Source organism: Wallemia ichthyophaga, assembly GCF_000400465.1.
Source record: "Wallemia ichthyophaga EXF-994 unplaced genomic scaffold scaffold8, whole genome shotgun sequence".
Classification (NCBI taxonomy): domain Eukaryota; kingdom Fungi; phylum Basidiomycota; class Wallemiomycetes; order Wallemiales; family Wallemiaceae; genus Wallemia; species Wallemia ichthyophaga.
Window position 1 is genome coordinate 222,909 of NW_008806281.1, and position 17,228 is coordinate 240,136.

The 17,228-nt window shown below is 44.4% G+C and overlaps 9 protein-coding genes across 9 annotated transcripts; 5 read left to right on the plus strand and 4 right to left on the minus strand.

Moving 5' to 3' along the window:
• Nucleotides 1–19: 19 nt before the first annotated feature.
• J056_004498 (Acid phosphatase) lies at nt 20–1,595 on the plus strand (the record flags this gene model as incomplete). Its single annotated transcript, XM_009269693.1, has 3 exons — nt 20–449; nt 506–657; nt 708–1,595. The coding sequence occupies 3 exons, from the start codon at nt 20–22 to the stop codon at nt 1,593–1,595; spliced, it is 1,470 nt and encodes a 489-aa protein (XP_009267968.1).
• A 387-nt stretch (nt 1,596–1,982) lies between these two features.
• On the minus strand, nt 1,983–4,029 carry J056_004499 (Beta-chimaerin; the record flags this gene model as incomplete). The annotated part of the gene is made up of 2 exons (XM_009269694.1): nt 1,983–3,305; nt 3,352–4,029. The coding sequence occupies 2 exons, from the start codon at nt 4,027–4,029 to the stop codon at nt 1,983–1,985; spliced, it is 2,001 nt and encodes a 666-aa protein (XP_009267969.1).
• An 85-nt stretch (nt 4,030–4,114) lies between these two features.
• J056_004500 (Nuclear pore complex protein Nup85) lies at nt 4,115–6,390 on the plus strand (the record flags this gene model as incomplete). The annotated part of the gene is made up of 4 exons (XM_009269695.1): nt 4,115–5,155; nt 5,202–5,293; nt 5,338–6,116; nt 6,164–6,390. 4 exons carry the CDS (start codon nt 4,115–4,117, stop codon nt 6,388–6,390), a joined length of 2,139 nt encoding a protein of 712 aa, XP_009267970.1.
• Nucleotides 6,391–6,517: 127 nt separating this feature from the next.
• Nucleotides 6,518–8,464, minus strand: J056_004501 (uncharacterized protein; the record flags this gene model as incomplete). Its single annotated transcript, XM_009269696.1, has 3 exons — nt 6,518–7,608; nt 7,660–8,368; nt 8,420–8,464. 3 exons carry the CDS (start codon nt 8,462–8,464, stop codon nt 6,518–6,520), a joined length of 1,845 nt encoding a protein of 614 aa, XP_009267971.1.
• A 185-nt stretch (nt 8,465–8,649) lies between these two features.
• On the minus strand, nt 8,650–9,285 carry J056_004502 (uncharacterized protein; the record flags this gene model as incomplete). Its single annotated transcript, XM_009269697.1, has 1 exon — nt 8,650–9,285. One exon carries the CDS (start codon nt 9,283–9,285, stop codon nt 8,650–8,652), a length of 636 nt encoding a protein of 211 aa, XP_009267972.1.
• A 70-nt stretch (nt 9,286–9,355) lies between these two features.
• Nucleotides 9,356–11,320, plus strand: J056_004503 (uncharacterized protein; the record flags this gene model as incomplete). Its single annotated transcript, XM_009269698.1, has 7 exons — nt 9,356–9,824; nt 9,870–9,980; nt 10,489–10,555; nt 10,607–10,747; nt 10,794–11,033; nt 11,083–11,183; nt 11,244–11,320. 7 exons carry the CDS (start codon nt 9,356–9,358, stop codon nt 11,318–11,320), a joined length of 1,206 nt encoding a protein of 401 aa, XP_009267973.1.
• Nucleotides 11,321–11,706: 386 nt separating this feature from the next.
• J056_004504 (uncharacterized protein) lies at nt 11,707–12,116 on the plus strand (the record flags this gene model as incomplete). Its single annotated transcript, XM_009269699.1, has 4 exons — nt 11,707–11,712; nt 11,755–11,792; nt 11,842–11,920; nt 11,973–12,116. 4 exons carry the CDS (start codon nt 11,707–11,709, stop codon nt 12,114–12,116), a joined length of 267 nt encoding a protein of 88 aa, XP_009267974.1.
• Nucleotides 12,117–13,998: 1,882 nt separating this feature from the next.
• J056_004505 (Serine/threonine-protein kinase SMU1) lies at nt 13,999–16,275 on the plus strand (the record flags this gene model as incomplete). The annotated part of the gene is made up of 2 exons (XM_009269700.2): nt 13,999–16,008; nt 16,057–16,275. The coding sequence occupies 2 exons, from the start codon at nt 13,999–14,001 to the stop codon at nt 16,273–16,275; spliced, it is 2,229 nt and encodes a 742-aa protein (XP_009267975.2).
• Nucleotides 16,276–16,643: 368 nt separating this feature from the next.
• On the minus strand, nt 16,644–17,028 carry J056_004506 (Dynein light chain 2, cytoplasmic; the record flags this gene model as incomplete). Its single annotated transcript, XM_009269701.1, has 4 exons — nt 16,644–16,697; nt 16,749–16,762; nt 16,813–16,943; nt 16,991–17,028. 4 exons carry the CDS (start codon nt 17,026–17,028, stop codon nt 16,644–16,646), a joined length of 237 nt encoding a protein of 78 aa, XP_009267976.1.
• Between the last annotated feature and the right edge of the window lie 200 nt (nt 17,029–17,228).

A 17,228-nucleotide genomic window follows, 5' to 3' on the forward strand; every position in this document is an offset into this window, starting at 1 on the left:
CACACTCATCACAGTTAATATGGTGGTGAATGCATTCTTGCTGCTCCAATTGCTCGGCATAGCTTTCGCCTTCAACTCAACCTCAAACTCACTCACCTACCAACAGCGCACGGCTATAGCACCAAATGGAGTCAACGTTGCGTTCAACTCACCTGGAAACAACACTCAATACACTCCATCTGTTTACTACAGTACAAATGCTACAAATATCACAGAAAATGCCTCTGGGGAGAGTTTAATGTATAACACTGCTCTTTCCACTACGCATAAAGTGGGTCTCAGAAACCTGACGTCAGACTGCACATATTACTACCAAACATGTCTAAACGTCGATGGCGAGTGCGCGCGTTCAGAGGTGCTTTCTTTCAAATCGGCAGTCTCGCCTGGATTGACTGGAGAAGAGTTCAAATTTGCTGTCTTAGGTGACATGGGTGTGATGGGACCGCTTGGTGGGTGCAGCAGATGTAGCAAGTGTAACAAGGTCAATCCTCTAACACGCACCCAGGTCTATCCACAGAAGCACCCTCTAAAGTCGACGATTTCGCTCGACTTGACCAAGGAGAGCGCTCAACGATGAAGGCTCTCATAGAAAATAAAGACAAGTATCAACTCATCATACACAACGGGGACCACGCCTATGCCGACGATGTAGGCAAGGTGAGTGGAACGTATGTGTAAAATTTGCACCTCAGACCAGCTCGCGACAGGAAATTACCGATGGATACATCTCAAATGCCCTTAATGACTCGCTTCTTGAGCAGATGAGTGAGACATACGAGCTCATTCTCGAGATTTACTTCAACCAGACATCGCAGTTCGCTAGAAGCACTCCTTACATGGTAGGCCCGGGGAACCACGAGCAGCTGTTGACGGAAGGTCATAACTACACAGATCCATGGACCAACGAACCTATCCTAGTTGACGACATTCCTAACGGACAGCGCAACTTTACTTTTTACAACAACCGCTTCTTTATGCCCTGTGAGAGTGGAGAATTGTGCAATTTCTGGTGGAGTGTCGAGGCAGGTCCAATGAAATTCATCCAACTCAACACGGAAACCGACCTGAAAGCTGGCATACCTCCAGTGGATATCACACAAGATCCAGAGCAAAATAACCTCGCTGAACCTAATGCTCAAATTGAATTTTTGGAGAAGGAGCTCAACAGTACCGACAGATCAATCACGCCGTGGTTGATAGTAGGCGGACATAGACCGTGGTATGGCACATCGCCAGACTGTCCCGGATGTAAGGAATCTTTCGAAGAGCTGCTGGTCAAGTATGATGTGGATCTCGTCATGCACGGCCATGTACATCTCTACGAGCGTTTGGCTCCTATCTCAAATGGGACAGTCGATAAAAAGGGTCTTGACAATCCAACTTCCCCTTGGTATATAATCAATGGCGCGGCTGGCCATTACGATGGATTGGACGATATGCCAGAGGATGTTTCACCACAGTCTAGAAACATTATTCAGGGCGAATTTGGATATGATGAGATCACGATTCATAATCGTACCCATCTCACACATTCATTCATCGTTTCGAAGAATGACACCCTTCTCGACACGCAAACCCTTTACAAATCACATTAGATTGCTAAAGTATCATGGATTAAGATTTTCACCTGTTTCTTACTTTTATCTCTTTTGTAAATGTACCTTAATCTACACACAAACGCGAATCATAAACAAAGGTGAATCCAATAGTAGATAACAAAGAATTAAGTAGACTGAGCAATTAAATAGTGAGTTGTGTCAACGGGTATGAGAAAGTGGATGTACAGATGTTGAGTGCTACGATGTCGTAAGTGTATTAAAAAGTAGTGTAAGCTCGGCCATCTCTTTCTTGCGGATTCGAGTTAATATAAATAGAGTAGTGTAGTGTAGTTAGTATATATATATATATATATATATATGGATGTGAAATTGCTCATTAGGTATTCGCATACCATTAATTAATCGCCTTTACTATATCTGATCCTACTGCTGTTCCTCTTCAACAAAGATAGCAGCGTAATTCTCGAGAATAGTTTCAATTGCCTTGCACTGGTATTGCATATCAGCCAAAGCAGTGCCCTTGGCCTGTTCCTCTGGAGGTGGATTGAGAAGAGTAGGCCCAAAGACAATAGCAAGGTTAGATGTATGCATCGAGTTGATCTCATGCAGGTCCTTAACTTTATCCAAATGACCCATCAGATATTTGAGAGTGGAGTAGTTGCAATCCGGGAGTTGGTTGACCGTCTCATGCAGCTTGATGTGCCTCAGCCTGTCGTTCTCCACCTTGGCGGCTTCGACGAATTGTGCGTAAAGTTGATACGTCAGAAGAGGCTCAGGAAGCTCCCTGAACCACTGCTTAACAACACTCGCAACTACGTTAATATCCATAGCTTCTTCCTCTTGGAAGAGGTCTATGCCACCCACATCCTGGTCAATCTTTGCCTTGAGTGATTGGACTTTTGATGTTGTACCAGACAACCTGTATATACCCTGGCTGTCTAATCCTTGAGCTTCGATGATGTTGCTACATTTATCGACAATTAGAGGTATCTCTACATCATCTCTCACCATCTGCTCCGTCAAATCGACACCAAATGTCTTTCTAGATGAAAATGAAGGCAGCGAGGCGGTAGCAGCTTTCGGTGTTTGATTTTGAGAGTGTGATGCTGTTGGTATGCGGGCGTAAGATTGTGAAGGAGAGAATGACTTTGCTTGACTTTCGTAATCGGGACCATGCTTGGCAGGACCGGTTGTTTTTGGTTGAGAAATGGAATAGTTCTGCATGAAAGTCTTGAAGTCTTTCTGGTTGTCGATACCTTCAACCAAGGCTCTTAAACCGGGACCGTCTTCTTTTGCTAGAGGAGTGACAGTGACACCTTCGTTGAGGAGGGAGTTCTCTAATAAGAAAGCATAGCGTTCCAAATGATATTGAACACCTAAGTCAATCTCGTCGGAGCATTCCTTTAATGTTCTCACTATACGTGGCATGTAGATCTCCCAATACTCTGAACGCAGACTAGAACTCTCCTGGGCATGTCGTTTGAAAGAATCGCTAGCTTGGGAGATTCTGTTGCGGATATCCTCCTCTTGCTTGAGTATGTGTGCAGGGTTACGACCTCTAAAGAAACCAGCACCTTTCCGCATTTTAGAGAAGCCACCTTTCTTATCGCTGTGTACAGAGGATTGAGAAGAGCCAGCATTTGCATTTGCGGCACGTGATATAGAACCCTCTTTAAGACTTTCGCCTTCTTTAATGATGAGAACGCGTTCTAATTCTTCAGCTACAGCGTCGAAACGGTGTTTGCTCTGGAATATGATGTGAGCGGAAGATTAAATTTAGAAAGGAACAAACTTTTTCGGTATTAGCTTCAGCTTCTTGTAGAAATTTTTCGTGTTTGTTTCCATAATCTTTTGCGTGCTTACGGCTTTTATCAACTTGTCTGTGAAGTTGAGATAGTTCATCTGAGATTTCATTGAGACGTGTAGCTAATCTAAGCTTGCCTTCACCGATAGACTCATGTAAGCGCATAATCGAGTGAAAAGAGTTGACAAATGAACCAGCTTTTGCCTCAGTTGAGCTATAAATTTCTGACGTGGATTTACCAAGTTTAATCAATTGATTTCCATAGTCCTCTTCGATTTTGGACTTTCTTTTAAGGAAAGTGGAAGATTCTTTGCAGCTAATCATTGATTGCTTTATGCGTTCGAGGATAAGTGGAATCCCACATTCCAATTCACAAAGAGAGTTGTAAACGTTGTCATCGAAGCTTGTGGGTACTATATCACCTGGGAATGTATTTCCATGCACCCCGCCAACACCGTTGAATGGTTCTTCGATTGATTCACTCAGTGGTGTTGGTGGTGTACCTAGAGAAGCGCCATCTGGGAGACTTGGGAGGGTGTGATTGATGTTTGGGTGTGTGGGTGTATGTGTCTGTGCCTGCGTCTCTGTCTGTGCCCTTGTCTGCGGCTGTGTCTCCGTGTGCAATTCCCCCGGCGTCTCCCGCTGCGGCTGTAAAGGGTTTTCCATTGCTTATTAGATGATGTTTATTAGATGATGGCTGTTACAAATCAAGGAGGGTTTGGCCAGGTTCAACACCAACGACCACCAACCAATGGAAATAAAATTAAAGCCATTTGGTATAAAATCTGGAGAAATAGACAAATTTAAATTATCCAATAGATTTATTTCTAATAATCAAAGTACAAATAATGAGATTATTTTAAATATCAACTCGTTTGAGCGTCTTAACCAGCTTGAGCATGATAGATTGATCTATTTCGCGTGTCATGACCCACTTGACCAACAAAATAGATCCCTTATTCACGCTGTTTATCCTATTTTCACTTCCTTACAACGCATACAAGATTTAAACCAATCAAATCTATCAACTTACTCAAGATTTTCATCTTTATTCAAATCCACCTTGAACCAGCACTTGGATCATTGCAGTCCAACCAATCTACTCCACTCAGCTAATGTTTACGCTATTTGGTCCTTCTCTCATCTCCTCTATTTCCCTATCGATGGTCGTGGTGAAGGCATCGTCGCAGAAGAAATTCTAGATTGGATAAACACTATCGATATAGCTCCCACAACCGAAGAAGGCTTGGAGATTACCTCTTCAAATACCCCTCACCTTCATCACAACTTCTGGCCTTACATTTACAAATCCATTATTAGAGGTTTCCATAAAACTGCAACACAGCCCCTTCACTCTTTACTCTCTCACCCAACTAAATCCATCAGCTCCACCGCTGAACGTCTCATTTCCCTTTTATACACCTTCCCTCGCTCGACCACCTACCAATTCGAACTTGATTACTTGGCTGCACATAGATCTTGGAGAGATGAAGCTAAACGAAGCTTATCTAGTATCGCCGATTTGTCTCAATATGCTGACGAATTTACAAAATACGTCTTTGATGACATCACCCTAGCTCTTCAACTTCTCTGTGGAAAGAAGGACAAAATCTTCCAAGTTGCAGACGATTGGAGGGAGTGCCTCGCTGCTTTCGGCTTGTTTGTCGTTCCTTCCCTCCGCCGTGACGATATCCCGAGCGTTATTGATGAAATTTTCAACCAACTCCCCCTCGACACCACTCTCCCCGATCAGTGTATAGAAGCTGCTCTTGCTACTGCCGACACCACTAAAGTGAGTTGCATTATTTAATTGCGGCAAACCTAATCAAATTAACCAGGCCATCACTTTATCCAACGAATTCGATCCATGGCTTGTTGCACACTTGACTGATCTGCTCGACAAAATTGGCGCTGTCGATCACGATCCACAGTGAGTGTTTGTCTACCCTCCAAATCGTCTAACCCGTGTTGTAGATTCCCACTATCTCTCAGACAGCACTTCCTACTTCAATACGCAGATAAACTCGCATCGGACCCTGGACTATGGACTATAACACTCGACTACTACGCCCAATGTGGAGTCGAAGGCGCAAGTCGAGTGAGAGCGTTGATAGTGCGTGTACCTCTCCAGCTCGATGCGCGCAGCGATCGCGACAACAAGATGGACGCTGACAATGTCTTTGATATTTCAACCGACTTGCCCAACTTAACGAGAGTAGAGGAGATACTGTCCATCTGCCAAGAGTACGCTCTCGAAGAAGAAGCGTCGGAGGTTTGCAGGAACACGGCTGAGCAGTTGCTCGACAGAGGGTTCTATGGGCTCGCCGTAGCTTTCTGCATCAGAGCGAAAGAGGCGCGCAAGCTCGGTCGTATCACTGACCTCATCCTCGAGGAATACATCACTCATGGCCAGACAGTCTTCAGCAATCTCGTCAACACTATCCCGACATCCCTCCTCAACGTGACGACGTCGTCTGCTGGTGGAATTGCCGATGGTGGAGATAGTGGCGATATGGGCAGCTTGGAAATAGAGAATGATGGCACTCAGGATGCTTCGGCTCGCGCTCTAGCCAGAGATCCTGCCGTTTCATCGCGATTGGCTTTCCTAGCGCGCTACAAAGAGTTCCATAGTCACCTGAAAACTAATAATAGAGAAAACGCGGCTGTTTTACTTGTTGAGATGCTTTCCACTGAGATGGCTCCAAGACGTTTCTGGAGTGTTTTGTTGGCTGACGCACTCCCACTGCTAGAATGTGAGTTATTTCCCTCCTTCTCATCACAATTTGGCTCACATCTGCAGACTCTGAAATACTCTTCACTACGGAAGAAGCGTATGAGTTATTGAGGATATTGGAGGACGTGCATACTGGCGTGCGCGCTAACAGCGAGAGAGAATATTTAGATCCATTGGCTCGTCTGCTTGCTAAAGATGGCACACCATCGTACCATCGCGCATTATCTGAGTTGGAAGTCGTTAGGCTAGCACTGGCGAGATACATAGCCAAATGCTGTGTATTGGTTGAATAGAATGTAATATATTATTTATAACTCGTTTAGCTTGTTTGCTGGAAATATTGTTACAATGCTTGTTGCTCAGTGGTAATAATGATAAAATGCCCTTGCTACTTTAGTTTATTTTAGTTAAATTGTCGACTTAGACATTCTCAAGTGTCTTGTGCCATTCTATAACTCGTCTATGAGCCATAACCTTGTCAGGCTTGAAACCTAGTATCTGTAGTCCATCCAACGAGGTAGCACGAGAGATAGCGACGTAACATTGACCTCTTTCGAAAATAGATGACAAATCGACTTTGACTCTCTCGAGCGTCTGACCTTGTGATTTGTGTATCGACATTGACCAAGCCAAGATGAGCGGAACTTGATTTCTACTTGCTTCAATCTTTCCATTAACGCCCTCTGTTCTCCATACATCTGGAACACACAGCAATTCTCTGTATCCGCCATTTGGGAGCAAGAAGTGTACAAGAGGGTAAGCAGTTCCTTGATCTTTTTTTGTTGGCTGTCCACTGACTTGGGGATCCCCTTTCCTTGCGCCCAAAGCAGCTGAACGAGCTTTATGCACGCTATCATCGTACTCTTCATCCTCCTCTAATCTTTTACTTGCTTCACCACGCGTGTATCTTACAGCATCAATAAAATCTATGACCCTTCCTAGTGAGCCATTCACTAACGTTTCGTCAATGTTCTTAATTAGCATTACTTGACAACCGAGTTTGATATGCAGCTGTTTCGGTGCCATGAAGTTGGACAAGACCTTGTCACGCTGATCGACAGGCAGCTCGCCCGAGTCTAATGCACTGAATGTTTTTGTTTCACCTTCAAGTTGATTCATTCTGCCATTGTTCGATTGATCGACTTGCTGACGCAGCGGGTAGAGCTCAGTCGGCTGAATTTGATCAGCAAATACCAGTGGTCTTGAAAGACTCTTGAATATTCTAATCGAGTTGTCTGAAAGCTTCCCGAAACGCATCTCGTTAAGCATATTGATGAACGTCTCATCTCTCTGACGGAACACTTGGCGGAGGTTGATTGTATGTGCAATGACACGCGTCCAGGATTCAGCGTCAAAGCAGAAATTTGGTGCTGAACCTTTACTAACGGGTGGAAGTTGAAAGAAATCACCACAAACGACAATCTGAATATTTCCGAAAGGTTCAGGACGTTTACGGATGTTCCTTGCTAACCCTTCAAGCTTGTCGAATAGTTCACCATCAACCATGGATACTTGAAATTTGTGAGTAAATGGAGTCACATTGTGAAAAAACCTCCACACACCTTCATCAATGATGAGTACCTTAACTCTAGTCCACCGTTTCAATGCTTTTGGGTTACGTTTGACTTTCTGCGTGAGAGCGTTGACGTTCTCATTACACAAACCACATCCTGTGAAGGAATGCAGAGTTGTACCACCGATGTTACACGCCGCAATACCAGTGGAAGCAGTAACAGCAACGCTTTCGGGGCCCTTTTTGAATTTCTTGCGCAGACTGGTTATAATTTCTCTGAGAAGGACGGATTTACCAGTACCTGCGGAACCGGTGAAGAAGACATTTTTAGATTCATCGACGACCATCTGCAAGACTTTCTGCTGTTCATTGGAGAGTCTAAGTTTGCGCTGTACGAGGGGTGCGGGAGTCGCAGATGAAGTTGGGTTGTTAACTTTAGCCACGTCTGGAGGGGGTTGATTGAATGATTTGGGATCATTGCTGTCCTTAGACTCCTTCGAAACCTTTGCATCCCTAGCGTCCCTACCATCCAGATCAGAATCGTTGAGTACAAAAGATCTCTTTTCTTGAATCGGCTTGAGCTTCTTTGGAGCGTGTTCTTGAGTCGGCGCGGATAACGCTGAACCAGTGGATGCATTGGAGAGTGCTGCCATTATAGCAGCACGTCGACGAGCAGCGCCGTCCGTAGCATTCTTTTGAGGCGCTGGCTTTTCTTCTTTTGAATCGTGATTGGCGTCGTCCCAGGAGCGCTTGAAGGACTGGAAACAAGGAAATTAGAAAGGATTTGAGTGGATTACTGGCCATCTCACGTTCAGCTTCGAATCCGTGTTGGTTGCTTTGAGTGGGCCGCCCATAACGATGACACAATGATGGACGTATGCAAGCACAGCACGAGTAAGATAAGACAAGGGAAAAATAAATGTAAAAGTAAAAAGCATCTTCAGAGGTTTTAAACATGGAAAAGGTATACCATTCATTGCTCATATTGCTCATATTGCTCATATTGCTCATATTACTCCTCTTGCTTATAATGCAGATATTACTCCTCTTGCTCAGCCTTCTTTGCCCTCTCTGAAATGATCTTGGCACCCACATTTCTAACATTCTCCTCAGCGCGTTCAACACCAAGTGATTTAGCAGCTTTGTAGTTGTCTAGAGCGCTCTCCAGTTGCCCAGTTGCCTCACTGACGACGCCCAGATTAAAAGCGACTTCAGGGTCATCTGGGTTTACATCTCGTGCTTGAGTGAGGTACTCGAGTGCTTTAGCTGGGTTGGAAGGCGATGACAGTATATGGGCAGAAGCGAGGTTCGATAGGAGGTCAGAGGTGGGCTCGATAGCCAGGCTTTTCTCCCAAGTGGCTATAGCGCCTTGAATGTCCTTGGTATAGAATTGAGTCACGCCCAAATTGAACAAACCCATAGCTGCAGTTTTTCCTTCCTTTTGTATATCAAGCGATCTTTGGTACTTTTCTTTGGCGCCTTCAACGTCACCCTCATTAAGTACTCTAGTGCCTTCCTCAATTTCATCAATAGCCTGTGCCTCTGGATCGAATGAATATCCAGATGCTTTGCGGATAGTGAGTGGAGTGAGTGGCTTGGAAAATGATTTCAAGGTAGGCTTGACGATGCTAGCACTCCTATTAATACTCCTCGCTAATCCTGCGAATCTAAACATTTTAGTTGAGATGAGCGTCGTCTTCTCCCTTCAACTTGAAATCCAATCAAAGAGGCAAATATATTGATTCATGTGGCCATTCACCAAGCAAGACACTAGCAATTCTACAGCTTCTGATTTGGCTCCAGACACCACCTTATCCAGCACACAGCCCATCAATACACAGCCCACCAACACCCGCACACAACCCACTGCCACTCAAGCCACCTCTGCCCAGGATGTACTCTCAATTGACCCAACAACCCTCCATCCAATGGCAGACGTCGGCGATAAACTCGATTACCTCTTACTAGACGATGAAAAGCTGTCCGAGTTGCCTGGCTCGGAGACGGCGCTGCCTTCTCGTGGCTGGTCAGATGACCTCTGTTATGGCGTTGGTACTACTTATGTTTCTGGTCTCGGTCTTGGTGGTTTATGGGGTCTGAGAGAGGGTATGAATAAGAAACTCGCTGCGCCTGTAACGAGGTTGAGGGTGAACGCAATTCTCAACAGTTTGACCAAGCGTGGCTCATTTATTGCCAATTCTGGTGGTATCATTGGTCGGTGACAGTCTCTACCAATCGCAATTCTAACACTCCCACCAGCTATGGTTTACAACATGACAAACTCCTCTCTCGACAGCATAAGAGGTAAGCACGACGTGCTAAATTCCATGGGCGCTGGTGCATTTTCGGGTGCTTTATTCAAATCCACGGGTGAGTTCGGAGTCTGAAACTATCGGTCTTATGAAACATCTGGCTTACGAATTATATTTCAGCCGGACTCAGACCAATGGCGATATCCGCAGGTATTTTATCCACAACCGCAGGTGGCTGGTCGTTGTTCAAGAGGAGTATTTTGTAATGTTAATCAATTCTTACTTTCAACTATTTTTGTGTATGATACCTGTGACTTGTGTGCCTGGTGAAGTTTTTACCAGGGACTGAGCCAAGTTTCAGCTCAATATTACTGCGTCCTTTAATTACTTTGCTTTGAAACCCCTCAAGCACCGCCACCGATCAACTTGAGTTGCGCGCATCATCGTGCATAAATTGCGCTGTCCCAGCGTGTCGGTCCTCTCGTCTAATCAGATCAAAACGTACGAAACCAACTAAATCAGGGCAAAAAGTTTGAAACAGTAAATGATCTTCGGTTCGACGGGTTGTAAGTTTGTTGGCAACTTTCGCTCATCAGTCATGTCCAAGCTTAGCTTAAATTCCATAGTCTCCAGCCCGAGTGACGACGACGACAAGAAGACGAACAGCAGAAGCTCACAGGATAGTTTGAATGGGTTAGAAAATAACATTTATTTTGATTTCTTTCCTAATATTCTTTATTCCAGCCGCACCCACGCACTCGAGATCATCCAGTCTCCACTACGCTCGGCAGCATTTGGATCTAGCTATTACAGTCGATTACCGCTGTCACCGGCGCTAGTAGTAAGATTGGTGGTGAGGAATGCAGAGGGTCATGCTGTTGATATGTGCGTTGGAGTTACACAATCCGCCACTATCTAATCACCCCTATAGTCACGAGGAGTTGCCCTTCTACGTTTGTCACGCTTCGCTACTCTCAGAAGACGCAGAGTCCCACGTAGACGTCACGCAGCCCACAGAAGACGCAGATAGCGTTCCTTTGAGAATGTTGTATGGTGCACTCGTCACTACCCCTTACCAGGCACGCGGTGAGGTGGTATTCCCGTTCACAGACCTCGGCGTACGCGTCTGTGGCATCTATCGACTGAAAATATCCCTCTTCAGATTGGCAAGGTACGCCAGCTTTATTAATTTATACGTCATAATCTCAATCACACAATAGGCCAGGCTCAGAGATCAGCTCGAGCACTGCTTCCGAGACACTGTCGACTGCGATAACTGATACGTTCGAAATTGTCGAGTTGTGCAAGTATGAGGCTCCAGGTGGGGTGGATGTTTGTGGAAATTACCTTTGCTGACAAATTTGCAAATTTGCAAATACAGCCATTACCAACTTGTCTTATGAGCTGCATGCAGCGGGTGTACCAATACAAATCCCAGACAATCAGCAGACAATCTAACGTTGGATAACTTGGGTAGGTTGTCGAAGGCGTCTGATTACCACCACTCCATCCAATCCCAAACGAGTGGATGTGTGTGGAAGTGCACCAAGCCAATAAAAATGGCTCATTTAAATCTAGCTAGCTTAACTGTACATTGTGTATTAATACTGAAATTTATTCAAGTCGACCCCATCTGCTGTAGAGGTACAATGGAATTTTCTTTCTTGAGAAGTTAAGGGGAACTGTAGGCAGAGGTACTCTAGACTATAATAATTGCTCCGATAAACTTTGTATATGATAAACTTGAAAAAATTCTATTTATAGTTGACGCGCGTTAGGCTTAGTCTCACAAATCAAGTAAACTAAGTTTGTTTATAAAGTCAAGCAAGCTATGTCTGCAAACGATGCACGTAGGATTTTGTAGTACACGCAACACATTAACGCGGCTACAGTATTACAACCAGGGTGGACAGCAAGGCGGCTATTACCCGTCAGTTGAAATAAAGATATAAGATCGTCATGACTAACCAACAGCACAGTCCACCACCTCCCCAAGCATACGGTGGACAGGGATACGCACCTCAACAGCCATACGGGGGCTATGCACCACAGCAGCCGGTGAGTCAAGTATTTCTAGTTTTGATGTTATAGGTGTCTGAACTCTATACAGATGTACGTTCAACCCCCACCCCAAGAGAAAGGCGGTGGCGGCGGTGCTGGTAGCAGTGCGTGTTGCGGTTGCTGTGCTTGTCTCGCCGGTATTTGCGCTTGTTGCCTTTGTGAGGATATTCTCTGTATCGAGGCGCTTTGCTAGGCGGGTGAGTGAGCGCACAACACCACACACATACCAGATATCACATATGAACATTTCTCGTTAGCATTTTAGAAATGCACAGATGCAATCATTTATTCATTTAACTCCTTTGTTTCCTTGCTTCCTTTGAGTGATTTGCACGTGCTTGTTGCACCTCTGAGACTCAAGCTTCACGATAAAGTCGAAAACGTCATCTTGAGGTACAACAACGATGATTGCACCCGAAGAGAATGGAAATGTTCATGCCGGTGGATACGATGCACACGATACACAAGCTAAGAGGAAGACGATTGACAACCCGAATACTGCGAACGAAACCGTGAAATCTTTAAAATTGGATAATGACAATGTAAACAATGTAAACAACGCAAACAAAATACTCCCACCAACTAATTGGAACTTGGATGTTATAAAGGATCACTATATCCGCTTGGATCCACGTTGGGCTCGCTTGTTTGAAGCTATCCCATGCAAGCCCTTCGAGCAGGATCTCAAGAAGCCGATAAATCCATTCAGAGTCATCTGCGACTCAATACTAGCTCAGCAAATTTCCTACAAAGCATCCAAGGCGTGGGTAAAGCAGGGGCAAAGATGACGTCACTAATACTCCCCAGCGTCTGCTACAAATTCGTTAGATACTACTTCCCACACCTTCCCGAAAATCGTGAGGGTGATCCTGAAGAATTCCCATCTCCAGAACAAGTCGCCAACACAAACGTTTCCAAGCTTCGAGTGGGGAATATCACAATCAACACACATTAAGTTGCTGACGAGTTGCTTAAACAGGAGATTGGATTCTCCGTAAGAAAGGGAGAGTATGGTGAGTTGAAATAACTCATAAACCTTGCTTATTTAACACACCACAGCCATCGGTCTCGCAAAGGCTTTCGTGGAGGGTAAACTTACATCCCAAAAACTCGTCGAGGCGTCTGATGAGGAATTGATGAAGATGCTAACCGATATTCGCGGTATTGGTCCTTGGACAGTTCATGTTGGTGCAGCAATACCCTTTTATTTGACATATCCCCTCACATCTGCATAGATGCTGAGTATATTCATGCTCAGAAGAACAGATATTCTACCAACCGCTGATTTGGGTGTGCAAGCTGGGCTTGTGAAACATTTTCTAGGGTCAGAGCTAGAACTGGCGAAAAGGCACAGACAGCTTAAGGTGGATGAGGTAGACGAGGAGAGAATTACGAAACCAGATGACAACATAAAAGGTGCACAGCAGTCAGTGGTCAAGCTTACATCTGATAAGGATTTATCGGAGAATGTTGAACCTGAATTACCCCCGGCAGCTATTGAAATGGGGTTGAGTGTGAAAGTTCTGCAACAGCGACTGAAGAAGCGATTGAAGTGGGTACTCAACACGTGAATTGGGTTCATTCATGCCGATGCTTATGCTTTTGCTATATTCAGGGTCGGTTATCTCACGCCGGAGGAATGCGAGGCGCTAACAAGTGAATGGAGACCATGTAAGTGTTTATTGGAGAACTATAATGTTACTTACGCGTGTCAATAGATCGAAGCATTGGAGTTTACTGTGAGTCTGAACCACACCAACCAACCCAACTAACGCCAGATCCAGATATGTGGCTAGTTAAAGGAGATTCAGCATGATATGTAGTGTACAAATGAATAAATAATTTGATAAAATTTTAGCTCAAATCGAGCTTCTTCGTTGAGACCCCCCTGCTTTAGATATATACTCACTGAGATAAAATATATGTGAGTATTATGAATAACGCGTAAATGCGTCTAATTCGTCGCAAGGTCCACAAAGAAATCTCAACAGCGGCCGTCTATCAAGCATCCTCATGACTACGTCGGCTCACAGCAGATATCATCGCCTATACTACCAACAGGCCAGCGCAGGTCGATGCATCCCTCAATTGACTTTCGTAATGTTAATCTAGAGACTCAGTTTGGCGAGTACAGGCCAAAGCGCACGGCTCCATCACCGCCATCACATCCCATAACCAATCAAGCGCAGACGCATTCACAAGCGCACACTCTCAATGACATTGACTTGGGGCCACCGCTATCAACGTCTTTCACCACTCTCCCTTCCAGCGCCAGCAACAGCTTCTCACCTTGCACCGAACCTTCTTCTTCTCCCTCCACCCACGATACCGAGCAACAAACATCAAAACCTATGTCCAATTCCCTGTCCCCCCCACCGCTCGTTCATCAGAACAGCAGCCCTGTTGCTCTTATGGACAAGAGCAATCACGTCCACGAGGTGCACTCGAACACTCCCCCACAATCCCCTCAAAGACCTCCTGTCTTGCAGCGCTCAGCTACTGTTTCTGGCAATGTAAAAACCAGAGACACCTTCGATAAGGACAAGAAACGAGGCGTCTTCTCCGGTTTCGCCTCTTCGCTTTCTGATTTACTTCAGTTGCAAAAAAAGCCAGAAATCTCAACTCCTTACGATCCTGTACATTTGACGCACGTTGGTTTCAATTCTGACACTGGAGAATTCACTGGCTTGCCTAAAGAGTGGCAGCAGCTCTTACAGGACTCTGGTATTTCCAAGCAAGACCAAGAAGCTAACCCGCAAGCTGTTATGGACATTGTCGCCTTTTATCAAGACGCTCAGAATGCTCAATACGGCGTTGACAATCAAGTATGGAAAAAGATGGGTGGTGTTCCTAATGGCCCTCCTAACCCTAAGGACAAAACGTGGATAGCCAGACCTGCTCCCCCACCTCCGGGTCCTCCAGCCAGGTATGGCAATACGCGCGCAGCTCCACCACCACCGCCACCTATGAATAAAAGTGTTTCGAATCCTGGCTCAGTTAGAGGTGAGACAGGTAAGGGTGAAGCTCCTAGACCTGCACCACCCCCACCTCGTCCAACGCCACCTCCACAACTTGATAGGTCAGTCTCGCACCGTATCCCACCAAACCCTACTTCGGCGTCACAGACTCTCGAGAGAGCTAAATCTCATCAGACGAAGCCAGCTGTTGTACCAAACATGACTTCATCGTCAACGCCATACAGTCGTGCACCTCCACCTCTGCACAACCCACAAGCATTGGGTAAACAACCCTCTGCAGCTTCTGCCGCACTCACCAGAGCTGCGGAAAAGACCAACAAGGCTATACCACAAATACCAGGCTCATTGCAGCCCCATCAAACACAAGGTCATCCTAATCATGGTCCAGGTCCAGTACCTCGCAGAAGAGAGAATAACGGATCAAATAAACAGTCAGAGGCTGAAATTATACAAAAATTACAATCAATTTGCACAGACGCAGATCCTACAAAACTTTACAAGAATCTTTTAAAGATTGGTCAAGGTGCTAGTGGAGGTGTGTACACTGCTTACCAATCTGGAACTAATCTCTCCGTTGCTATTAAACAAATGAATCTCGAGCAGCAGCCAAAGAAAGATCTCATTATTAATGAAATTATAGTAATGAAATCATCTCGACATGTGAACATTGTCAACTATATCGACAGTTTCCTCTTCAAAGGAGATTTATGGGTGATAATGGAGTATATGGAAGGTGGTTCACTGACGGATGTTGTGACGTGTAATATCATGACAGAAGGACAGATTGCGGCTGTGTCAAGAGAAATTTTGGAAGGATTGAGACACTTGCATGAACATGGGGTGATTCACAGGGACATAAAATCAGACAATATTTTGCTATCTATGCAGGGAGATGTTAAGCTGACAGACTTTGGTTTCTGTGCGAGGATTGGGGAGAATGCATCCCATGCCAAGAGAACAACAATGGTTGGAACACCTTACTGGATGGCGCCGGAGGTGGTGACGCGTAAAGAATATGGGAGTAAGGTCGATGTGTGGTCGCTTGGTATACTTGCGATTGAAATGATTGAAGGAGAGCCACCATACCTGAATGAGAATCCTCTTAGAGTGGGTGAAATTGGATAAAATTTACAAGTCAACTCACATACATTTCAGGCCCTCTACTTGATTGCAACTAACGGAACACCAAAAATACAAAGCCCAGAGAATTTATCACCAGTGTTTAGAGACTTCCTTGCTCGCTGTCTGGAAGTAGATTACGAGAGGAGAATGAATGCATTCGATATGCTCAGACATCCATTCTTGAAGATGGCTGAACCATTAAGAACTCTAGGACCATTGATAAAGGCGGCAAGGGAGCAATCGAAGAAGTAATGATAGTAAACACGGACATTATATCAAACCATTTCAACTAACGATAGTAGTACGTTTAACTGCGTATAATACTTTTCAACAATTTTTCAACAATTTTTCTAATTACAGCTGTACTTTTTAACTTGCTGCTCGCGGCAAGATACATACCAATTGCTCCAATATTCAAGACAAATGATCAAAACATTGAATTATTTCATATTTATTGTTATTTTGTTAATAAAATTCATGTTACGATGCATTCTTTTAGAGTGTCTGGGATCTCCTAGAGGTGGAGTGGGGTGGTAAACAAAGACAGTATTCAAAGACAAGAAAACAGCGCGTCAAATTTATGAAACGTTCAATGTATTATGATGATAGAGAAATTCAAATCAACCCGATTTGAAGATTAAGAAAGCCATTGAGGTTCCCATGTAGAAATATATCTATTGAGTTTGTCAGTTGATTTTATTTAAAGAATTGAATAATAAACTAACAAAATGATTAGTTTCTATTGAAGTAATGAATATACACGTTAGATTGGAATGAATATTCACTCACCGTGCGTAACGAATGATCCAAATGATTTACCAACGACGACGTGCCAAGTTGCGCCATGAACTCTATCGAACTCCTTTTTTATGAAGCTCGCAATATCTTTTTCAATATTGTACTTTTCTAAAGCATTTGAGCTGTATAAGTGAGATTTGAATGTTTAAGCTAGGGGCAAGAAACCCACGTGATATCAATAGCAGATTGTTGTAATTCTTGTGACATATCAACATTCTATGAATCAATATTAACGTTTACATCAATCAATAAGGGTATTTGACTCACTTTGATAACAGCTTTTGGAATCTTTGCTTTGTCTTCTTTGTTGGGAGCACCAGTCCTAAGAAACTAAGTCAGTGCTTGTACATCTAGATATCTTATAAATACATTTTCAATTTTACAAGTTGACGATCCTGGTTAAAGAA